This window comes from Nothobranchius furzeri, chromosome 2 (genome assembly GCF_043380555.1).
Source record: "Nothobranchius furzeri strain GRZ-AD chromosome 2, NfurGRZ-RIMD1, whole genome shotgun sequence".
Taxonomy (NCBI): domain Eukaryota; kingdom Metazoa; phylum Chordata; class Actinopteri; order Cyprinodontiformes; family Nothobranchiidae; genus Nothobranchius; species Nothobranchius furzeri.
In genome coordinates this window covers 100,934,372-100,945,787 of record NC_091742.1, presented here as the reverse complement: position 1 = coordinate 100,945,787, position 11,416 = coordinate 100,934,372, and the positions used below count along the sequence as shown (strand labels likewise).

Sequence of the window (11,416 nt, the reverse complement as noted above, 5' to 3'; positions counted from 1 at the left end):
TTTTGCTGCTCTTGTGTGTTTTCCACTTGTGTCTTTCTCACACTCCTTTCTATGTACTATTGTTCGTGTGTTGAGTTGGCGTCCGGGTTCTCCTACGTATGTTTTATTGCAGAGTTTACATGGGATTTGGTAAACGACTCCACATTTAAGTCCAGCTGGTATCTTGTGTTTTGGGTGCACTAGTCTGTTTCTAACTGTTGTGTATGGTTTTGTTGGTGTGTTTATGTTGTGTTTTTTCATTGTTGCTCTTATTTTTTCTGTTATGCCTCTGATGTATGGTAGGGTTATCACTGGTTTTGTTTCTTGTCTTTCTGGGTTTCTGGTTCTTTGCTTTGGTTGTTTGTTTCTTTCTGTTGTTGTTTGTTGTTTTCCTTTGTTTATTGCCCATGTTGGGTATCCGCAGGTCTTTAAAGCGTGTTGTATGTGTTTGTCTTCTTGTTTACGGTCTCTCTCTTCTGTTATCATGTTTGCTCGGTGATATAATGTTCTGATATATCATACATTTTGTATATGGTGGGGTGTTCTGATGTCCATAATAGATATTGGTCTGTGTGTGTTGGTTTCCTGTATGTGTTTATGTTTAGGGTCCCGTCGGTCTGCCTGGTTATGTTCATGTCCATAAATGCTGTACTGCCTTCTGTTTCTGACTCATAAGTGAACTTTATGCTGCCTGTGTCGTCAATGTTGTTTAAGTGTTGTGTTAGTGTTTCTGTTTGTCCTTTTGGTATGATTTCCAGTATGTCGTCTACGTAGCTTTTCCATAGTTTTATTTTGCAGTTTGGGGGGGGGGGGGGGGGGGGGGGCAGTGGCTATGGCTTTTTGTTCTAGGTGGCTGATAACAGGTTACCCATGGCGAAGCCTTCCAGTTGTTTGTATATTGTGTTGTCATATGTGAAGTAAGTGGAGTTTCAGTTGCGCTATGTCATCTGCTGTGAGGTTTGTTCTTTTGTGTAAAGTCTTGTCCTGTCTGATTCTGTTAACTACTATGTCTATGGTTTTTTGGGTTGGTGTTTTTGTGAACAGAGATGTGACGTCATGTGAGATGAGTATGTCGTTGTCTTCTATTGTAATCTCCTTTAGTTCTTTTGCCAGTTCTATGCTGTTTTTGCAGTGTTGATCTCTGTTTCTTAATAACGGGCTGATGATTTTGCTGACATCTCTTGCCATGTTGTATGTTGGTGTACCTGGTGGGGTTTAAAAAATTAAATATGGATTTCTGGAGCTCAGATCACCGCACCAGGAGAGGCTTTTTCCCAGCTGGACTGGCTCGCTGGTGTCTGGGTCGGATCCAGCTCACAGAAGTCTGCATGAGCTCCAGGACCGGATGACAGGCGTCTCTCTCTAAGCTAAACAAGGTTAGGTGAACAGATAATAAAGAGTATGAGACCACTGACAGACGCTCATTAGTATTAATATTATATTAACTGACCGATACTATTTTTACTGTCTGGTACATGATAGAAATCTGTACTATATCGTGATGCTAGCACACGAGTTTAAGCTAACATGGGTAACTCACCAGCTGCTCCTCCGCTGCTTCTCGTCAGTCTCTCTGCTTAGCCCGATGGTTTCTCCCTCTGGCTGGTCTCTGCTCTCTGGGGCGAGCAGCAAACTCATAACTCTATGTTTCTGGTCCATCAGAAGTAGAATTATCAACATTTAGAGTTTCCTCTGTGTCAGAGCTGCAGTAGAGTCCAGATCAGTCGTGGTGAAAAGGCCCGCTGAAACATAAATGTCCCATTTTGTTCATCACAGCACGAGAAAAACATGGTGATGAAACACATTTAGATAGTTAGCAGTTGTGCTCTTAGATGTGGAAACAATGTTCATGGAGTAAACAACTCACAGCATTACACCGGATTAATGTTCAAAGAGCTAACCATTAAAACGAAGGTGGGAATGCTAACCAAAAACATCTACGCTAGGTCCAGAGATAGCATAGAGGACGAGTGATACGAGGGTAACTCAGATCTGGTGGTTTTATAAACGTGTAGCTATCGTGAAAATAGGCTAATCCACCTAGCTATGTGCTCCTGTTGTAATATTAAATGTGAGGAGTCGTAAAACTAGCATAACAAAACAGAATTGTATAAAATAAACTGCAGCTACTAGCCTTGAAACATAACTTACTTGGGTGTCTTGTTGGTTCTGGTCCATTTTGCTGGTCCAGGTGAACGAAGCTATTGCTCCAGACCGGAGCCGGCGGGTTGCAGGTGTTACGGCAGGCTGTTCCCACTCAGGCAAATCCACAGATAGTAAAAACGAGCGCACCCCAACGAGGTTGGTTCCCGCCCAGTTCTACATTGTCTTCCTATTGGCTGAGCGGTTGCTAGGAGATTATACTTCCAAGTTTTGAGCGAGAACAGAAAAAATCCGTGAGAGCAGGGAACAGACTTGTGGGAGCAGTTTTGATCCGCGCAGGGAAAAAGTTTTCACGCGAGAAGACCACATCAGTGTGGCAAGGTGGAGGAACGAGGGCCCAGGCGGGATTCCATCCCCAGACTCCCGGGTGAGAGTCATGCATGCTAACCAGTCAGCCAAAGGGACCTCCCCTTGGCCAAGTAGCCAGAGCGAATGATCAATCGGGACACTGTGACAGGACGCTCACACTGCCACACCTGTGTAAGAAGGTTCAATCTGAGCGCAGAAGCAAAGATCTGAAGGAGAACAGAGTATATCTGAAAGAGAGCAGACATTTTGAGTGTAACCATTACATGTACGCAGCTCATTTACTTGTGATCAGCTGACCTGATGCGGTACGTTAGGTGAAAGGCACCAGAGACCGCCGTTTCCCCCTCAGATGTTCTGCTTCCAGAGCGACGCATTAGGGTGGAGGCGTCGGAGGTGCTAGCCACGCCGGAAGTGTGTCCTGCTGCGTATGGAAGGTGGGTCATCTGTGACGCTTTCTATCCTCAGCTTCATATTTACCTCCTAAATGTTCTTCCCACTGTGGTCGCTCTCGCCATGACCAAGTTTCTATCTGCAGAGCTTGTTTTGCTACAGCGTCCAGCTCAGCTCTCAGTGGGCGGGTCACACCTGTGACTGGATACGACTCACAGCCTTTCGCAGACTGGGAAGAACACTTCTCCGTCCTGTTGTGACCAAGGCGCTGCAGGAGCTTACGTAGTGGTTCCACAGAGCCGCTGTCCAGTTAGAGTTCATTAGGTGGTTCAGCGCTGCTCTCTGTGTGTGCTGGATCAACCATGACCAGTATTAGACCACACCTTTCTGTACTGACAGTAAATAACGTAGATGGGTGCTGCCCTCAAGCCTACTGGTTGTGCAGCACCAGGCTAAAGGTCAAAGGTGACAGACCATCTGCTGCTGTGGCCCCCAGACTCTGGACCTCTCTCCCCCTGAGCCTGAGATCAGTGGACTCAGTGGTCTCCTTTAAACTCACCTGTTCAGGTTTGGTGGCACCTTCTGGTCATCCTGAGTTTCTGTTATTTCTGCTTATTTGCCTGTTTTTACATTTTTATTCTTAATGTTTATTTGTTTACATTGTTGTGCTGCTGAAGGTCCTCAGTCATCCAGGTCATGGTGACCCATAAGGGTTCAGAGAGTAAATGAGGAGCTTTGGCAGTTCTGACTGGAATATGGGAGAGTCCAGCTGATAGCTGTAGCTGTTGTTGTTTAACGAGCAGAAACTACTCTGAGTACCCCTCCTCTCCATCCCCTGATGAGTCATTGTGTTGATCAGATGCAGGAAGGTGTGACCTGGACTGAAGCTGCTTAGGAATGAGCTGCATTATAGGTACTGGAAAGGTGAAATCTAAGCCCCGCCCCTATTTAAAGTAAGTTTTTCACGTTTCTCACACACACACACACACACGCACACGCACACGCACACACACACACACACACACACACACACACACACACACACACACACACACACACACACACACACCAGTACCTGTGTCCATGCTGATGAAGCAGTCCCAGCTGATGGATGATCCTGAAGTGGTAGCAGGTTTTCTTTAGCCGTGTTTAGCTAACAGCTGCAATAGAAACAAAGCAGGAGAGCTGATTAAGATGCTGCTTCAGAACAATGCAGGAGATTAAAGATCCAACGCTTTGGTTCTGATCAGCTGAGGACACATCCAGTCTGGAAAAGAGGACCTTTGCTCACCAGAGTTCACGGAGTAGAGCTAACCGCTTTTTCCTCCAGAGTCACATTCAGATTCGGGCCTTTTCCGTCGGAGAGTGTGAGCAGGATGGATGAGAGAGCGAGCAGCGATCCTGCATCATGACCAACTCAGATGAGCGAGTCTGATAGAGGGAACCTCTTCAATCTGATGAAAGCAGCAAAACGAGCGCGTTTCTCAGAGAGGCCAAAGGAACAGCAGCAGATCCAGAGGGCAGGAAGTCTAGAGAAAAGCTTTTCTCACCCATCACCTGCTTTTACCTGTGTCAAGCCAGCCTCCAGTTTATTGTCGGTTCCCCGTCGATTCAAAGTATTACGGAAAGGGATGTGGAAACCGGATTTCAAAATAAAAGTAAACTTCGAGTGAATTATCAGATATTTTAAGAACATAATAACAAATAATTTAGGCTTGTTCACTATTAGCGGCCTGTCAATATCAGGGCCATCTTATTTTGGATTTCAAAGTAAAAGCCCTGTGAATTTTTCATTTTTGAACTACTCTATCAATGACTTCAGAATGCTCTTAAAAGCAAAAGTCATATTTCCAAAGAGCAGTTGCATTTTGTATCAACACTATCAAACCACAGCAATTTGAAATTGCCCATATTTGACTGACTCTTTAACGATTTCAAAATGCTCTAAAATGGAAAATTGCTGTTTCCACAGGGTAATTCCACTTTAGATCAACAGTATAAATCCCCACAGTGATACTGTATCAATATCAAGTTATTCTGATGTTGCCTTCCAAAATAAAGGCCTTTTTAAATTGTCCACAATTGACCTAATTTTCAGTGATTTCAAAATGCTTTAAAATGGAAAATTGCTGTTTCCACAGGGTATTTCCACGTTAGATCAACTGTATACAACCCCACAGTAATACCATATCAATATCAAGTCATTCTGATGTTGCCTTCCAAAATAAAGGCCTTTCAAATTGTCCATAACTGACCTACCTTTAACGTTTTCAAATGCTCTAAAATAGCAAATAGCTGTTTCCACAGGGTATTTCCACTTTAGATCAACAGTATACAACCCCACAGTGATACCATATCAATATCAAGTCATTCTGATGGTGCCTTCCAAAATAAAGGCCATTTTAAATTGCCCATATACGACCAAACTTTTAGTGATTTGAAAATGCTCTAAAATGGAAAATAGCTGTTTCCACAGGGTAATTCCACTTTAGATCAACAGTATACAACCCCACAGTGATACCATATCAATATCAAGTCATTCTGGTGTTGCCTTCCAAAATAAAGGCCTTTTTAAATTGTTCACAATTGACCTAATTTTCAGTGATTTCAAAATGCTCTTAAAATAGCAAATTGCTGTTTCCACAGGGTAATTCCACTTTAGTTCAACAGTATAAACCCCATATAAACCCCAATAACCGGAGGAAGTCATTTTCTAGCCAGCTGGTGAACGCTGATACACTCTAGTAATTCAGACAGTTTATAGAACTCAGTATCCTTAAAGGAGCAATACAGATGAATGTCATCTGCATATAGGTGATAAGAGACATTATGAAAAGAATCAAGTATCTGTCCAAGAGGGTGTATGTACAACAGAAAAGAATGTAAAGCGGGGTACCCCGCAGAACAGATGGGTAGAATCTGACATTATTTGGTTTCTACAGACACTGTAACTTCTGTTAGAAAGGTACGATCTAAACCAGTGTAGAACAGTTCCAGAGATCCCCATCGAGTCACTTAGTTAAGGTGCTGTGATCAACAGTGTCAGAAGCTGCAGAAAGATCCTCATGTAATCCCTCTGATCTCTATTAAGGTATCGCGACTCAGGGTTGCGAATGACCACAGTCACCAATTCTTGTCATGTGTCTTTGCCTATGTATGTTCAATCTCCAAATTGTGTGTACTGAAACTCTAATTTCCCTCTGGGATTAATAAAGTATTTTTGAATTGAATTTGAAGATCTAATAATACTAACACTGTGAACTCCCCATTATCTGCAGCCATCATGATGTCACTGGAAACTTTAAGCAAGCGGTTTCTGTTGATTGCGTTTAACGAAAACCAGACTGGAATTTATCAAAGCTGTCGTGTAGTTCCAGAAAAGTCATCAGCTGATCTGCCACAACCTTTTCCAGTATTTGAGGTGAAGGGTAATTTAGAAATGGGTCCGTAGCTTTTAGGCTGAGATGAGTCCAAACTTGTTTTTTTATGGACAGGTTCAACAACTGCATGTTTGAAAACAGATGGTACAGAGTGTAAAAGAGTTAATTTACATCTAATTAAGGACCCGTAAGACATAAGATTTCATAGTAAATATGAAATCAATCTTACGGACAGTTGGGTTATTTTAACCAGAAGATTGGGACTTTTTATTGCAGGGATTATGTAACACTTGTATTAAGTCAGAGACAAGAGAAGAAAGTCACATTTAAAATGTTTAAGATTTATTTCTTAACAATTTAAACAATTTTAAACAAGACTAACTCTAAACTCTAAGTGATGAATGGATCTTGGTGTGAATGAGACATGAGATGAATGGTGTATGTGTGAGTGATGTTGTCATCAGAACTCTCGTATCCGGAGAAGCAAGCCTGAATGATGTTGTGATGTTTTGCTTTTGCTATGATTGGCGTTTCATAAACACATGAGATGCCATCTTGTCGCTCCACACTAGGGTTGTCACGGTAACCGGTGTAGCGGTAAACCCCGGTAAAAAAGTTGACAATAATAACCGTCTTGTTAAAAAAAAAATATTATCTCGGTGGATTACCGTGGCTGCGGTGTAGGCGCGGTGACCCTTACCAGCCACCGTATCATCTGCTGAAGTTGCCGGCGGCACATGCGCACTTTGTTGTTTACAACCAAAACTTTCTTGAAGCTAAAGCTGAAATAATGGCCAAAGGAGGAGACGGCAGCGCTCAGGACATTTATTATCCCTCAAAGAAGACAAAGTGGGAAGTACGGGCATCTTTTGGATATTTGAAGAATGCCGAGGGACAGTTGATAGAAGACGGCTATCCTGTTTGCAGCACGAGCAGAAAAAGTGTCTGTGAAAGGCAGCAACGCTTCAAATCTCATGACATATCTGCGTGACCATCACCCACAACTCTACAGTCAACGCAAGACAAGCTAACGTTAGCGTTTTAGCTAAAATGCGTGATCCGAGGATTTGGGTTGAGGGAGAATGCAACGAGTGGCTATATAAAGCAGCCGCAGCGCCGCTACCTGCATATAAACCGTGTCGCTGACACCGCCATGTTGAAATGACGCTATGCATTACGGGGCTCCCAGGGGCAGATAAGAGTTGGTCTCTCTCCGAGAATAATTATGAATTTAACAACGATTACTGCCTGATGACATTTTCCCACATCTGCAAAGCTCACTGGAAGGACACAAACCGAGGACAATACTTTCCTGATATAGGGTTTATTACTCAAGTAAGGGTAAAAAAGTATCTGATTAGAAGGCTACTTGAGTACTGAGTATCATCTGATCTAATACTTTTAAAATGATGACATCAAACAGACATAAAATAAGAAGTTATGGGCAAATATTGGTATTTTAAAGACTAAAGGGAAAAATGTAAACAAATAAACAACATAATTACAAAATAACACGTTTTAGGCTAAATTTAGACACAAACTGAGGACAATATTTTCCTGACATACAGGGTTTATTTGTGTGAAAATGTAACGCGTTTAAAAAAAATACCGTGATAATACCGAAAACCGTGGTAATTTTGGTCACAGTAACCGTGAGGTTACATTTTCACACCGTGACAACCCTACTCCACACATACCCTTAGGATGAGACCTCCGTACAGATCCAGAATGCCAGGTCCTCGGACCCCCCTTTGGCACCAGAGCCGATGAAACAGCGTCAGCAGTACGACAGACTAGTCTTTGGATTGTCTCCAGGTAAAAAGCAACAGTTGGTTGACAGCGTCAGATGGACCCAGAGGGTCAGTGAGTTCAGCTTTTATTCTGAAAGGAACCATTGCTTGGTTGGTAAAACGCAACAGATTTTATCCAGCTTGTTAGTTCTTTGCTTTAAAAAGGAAGTCCGGGTGGCCGGTCCAATACTACGCTTAGCATGTGGTGAACTGAACTAAGATGGCGTGGGGACTGGTTTTATTAATCTGGATGTCTTGATTTCTGGTTGAATCAAAGTTGGGACAGATTTATAAACACCACAGAGACTATGCCACACTTCAGAAAGGAAGGTTCTGATTGGATCAGTAACAGCAATGTGTCATGCGTTTACATTACGTGTGATCAGCATGTTTAGTGTAGCTAGATTAAAGTCATATTACTTATTACAACATATTAATCATAACATTGTCATTTAACAGATCTGTCAACATTATATTATTGACAAACACTTTGATTAGCTTTATTAAAAATAGAGTTCTTTGATTTATTAAAAGGAAAGAGTCCTTTGTCTTCATTATTCTCTTGGGCTGGAAAGGAAGCAGTTAAGAAGCAAATGCATGACCTTGAGGCAGTCTCCTGCAGCTTAGTTCTGTGTCAGAGGCATCTGTGGAGAGAGGGTAAATAACCTTCGGTGGAATGGCTCCTCCGTCACGTTACAAGAGCCAGATTTTAGGGATAAATTAATAAAATTTACAATGCATGGGTCAGTTTGGTCAAACATCCTGATGAATAAGGTAGTAGGATGGAGATCAACAGGGCATGAGGTTGGTTTCATGTGTTTCTGACTGAGGCAAATGTCCTGGAAATCTACAGGAGTAAAGAAGGACCATGATTGAGAGGGAGGGGGTTGGATGGGGGTAGGATGTAGATGGGGGTGAAAAACTTGCCCTGATTTTTCTGATTTTATTCTCAAAGAATGCTAGAAAGTAGTTACAGTCAGACCTTGTTTAAACTGGCATAAGAGGGGCATGAGGTGAAACAATCTGGAGTGGGCAGGTCTACGATTGTCATTCCTGAGTCTGACCGCAGAGGGGAATAAACTGTTTTTGTGGCGAGAGGTTCTGATCCAAATCTCTCGGAACCGCCTGCCAGATGGGAGCAAGTCGAAGAGACTGTGTCCAGGGTGAGACGGGTCAGCTGTTATCCCATCTGCACGCTTCAATGACCCAGAGGTGTACAGGTCCTATATGGAGGGGAGTTGGCAGCCAATGACCTTCTCAGCAGAGCGGACGCCACGCTGCAGTCTCCTCTTGTCCCTGATGGTGGCTCCAGCGGTGATGGAAGAGGTGAGGATGGACTCGATGACTGCGGTGTAGAACCGCCTCATCGACTGTACTGACAGGTTGAATTTCTTCAGCTGCCTTGGGAAGTTCATCCTCTGCAGGGCCTTTTTACGATGGAGGTGATGGTGGGCTCCAACTTAAGGTCCTGGGTGATGGTGGTGCCCAGGAAGTGACACGAGTCCACCATCGTGGACTGGGTGTTTAGCACCAGGTTGTTGTGGCTGCACCAGGACACCAGCCGTTCCACCTCCTTCTGTAGGCAGACTCATCCCCGATGACGGTGGGGTTGTCCGCAAACGTGACAAGCTTGACAGACTCGTGGTTGGAGTGCAGCCGTTGGTGTACAGGAAGAAGAGCAGAGAGGAGAGAACACAGCCCTGAGGAGAACTGGTGCTGATGGTCTGCAGGTCAGAGACATTCTTCCCCAGCCTCATTTTCTGCTTCCTGTCCGTCAGAATTGGGTCAGGCACGTTCATATGGGACAGTTTGACTTGGAGGAGGTCTGGGAGGATTGTGTTGACCAACCAAACCTGAAACCACTGACTAAACAACTAAACTAAACATTAAAGATGTGAGAATTACAATAATAATCATTGGAGTTAAACTGATGCTTTGTGTGTTGTGTGGACTCTCATGTGACGGTTTAAACTTTACTTTACACTAAATCTCTGTCCACAGAGCTCACAGGCAAAGGCTTCTGTCCTGTGTGGACTCTCGTGTGTGTACATAAATTTACCTTTTGAGTGAATCTTTGTCCACAGAGCTCACAAACAAAAGGCTTCTGTCCTGTATGGACTCTCATGTGAACGTCTAAATGGTCCTTTCGGATAAATCTTTGTCCACAGAGCTCACAAACAAAAGGCTTCTGTCCTGTATGGACACTCATGTGTCTGTCTAAATGTTCCATTCGAACAAATCTTTGTCCACAGAGCTCACAAGCACATATATCCTGTCCTGTGTGGACTTTTTTGTGTCTGTCATAATTACTCTTATGTTTATATTTTTGCCCACAGAGCTCACAAGCAAAAGACTTCTGTTCTGCGTGGACTCTCATGTGAGTGTTTAAACTGAACTTATGACTAAATCCTTGTCCACAGAGCTCACAGGCAAAAGGCTTCTGTCCTGTGTGGACTCTCATGTGTCTCTTCGAGCTTCCCTTTTGGGAAAATCTTTTCCCACAGAACTCACAGGCAAAAGGCTTCTGTCCTGTGTGGATACTCTTGTGTCTTGTTAAAGTTGACTTCACACTAAATCGTTTCCCACAGAGCTTACAAGCAAAAGGCTTTAGCTGACAGTCAGAATTGTTTCCATCCTGGTCATCATCTTCATCTTGGCTGACTTCAGTCTCTGAAGAGTTGGAATCATCTTTATAAAGTTTTGGATCTAGATTCCTGGTACGTTTTGCTCCTCCACAGTCCTCTCTACCACTTTCTGCTTTCATCTGGTCAGTGGTGCTGCTGGTTGGAAGATCTCTGTCTTTAGGTTGGTTCTGATCAAACTGTGACAACAGAACTTCTCTTCCTTCTTCCTTAAACTGATGAGAAACTGCAGAGAATGAAATGTTGGTGGCATCAGTTTTAATCTCATCAAGCTGCTCCTCCTCTTCCTGCTTCATGTCGAGGGGCTCCATGTCCTTCTGGTTCAAAGGAGGCCTCAGTTCTTCAGGAGCTGGCTGCTTCACCATTTGCTGAACACCTACAAACACAGACACAAAAACATTAAAGCGGCAGGATGAGATATTTTTATACTGTTCAAGTAAGAACTGTGTAGCCTCCAGGAATGGTCAGTTTTTCATCTACAGTCTGACCTCTTCAGTATCTGGCCATATGGAGACATAAGTCTTAACTGGTGCTTTCAATCTGCAAGAAAGATACTGTTGCTTGGCCAAGGTTCCTCGCAAGCTCACTCCTATCCAAGACTGGTTTTTATTCATTTTCATTGTTTATTCACAGAACAAGGCGGATGAACAATATGAGTAACTCATCATATAATGAAATGGACAATATGGTTAAATGAAATGTTGATTAATCTGTGCTTAAATTACTGAAGTTGAAATGAATATTATTATTATTACAGTGAAAG

At 43.1% G+C, this 11,416-nt stretch overlaps 1 protein-coding gene across 2 annotated transcripts in view; it reads right to left on the bottom strand.

Moving 5' to 3' along the window:
• Nucleotides 1-790: 790 nt before the first annotated feature.
• The window catches only part of LOC129160614 (gastrula zinc finger protein XlCGF8.2DB-like), a 35,892-nt gene continuing 25,266 nt past the window's right edge, over nt 791-11,416 (bottom strand). For both annotated transcript variants that reach the window (XM_070548668.1, XM_070548667.1), the window contains 3 exons: nt 4,133-11,029; nt 1,520-4,001; nt 791-1,346 (listed from right to left, as the gene is read on the bottom strand). In XM_070548668.1, the coding sequence (XP_070404769.1) occupies nt 9,990-11,018 (1,029 nt within the window). In that variant the 5' untranslated portion in view covers nt 11,019-11,029 and the 3' untranslated portion in view covers nt 791-1,346; nt 1,520-4,001; nt 4,133-9,989. The remainder of the gene's footprint in view (nt 1,347-1,519; nt 4,002-4,132; nt 11,030-11,416) is intronic.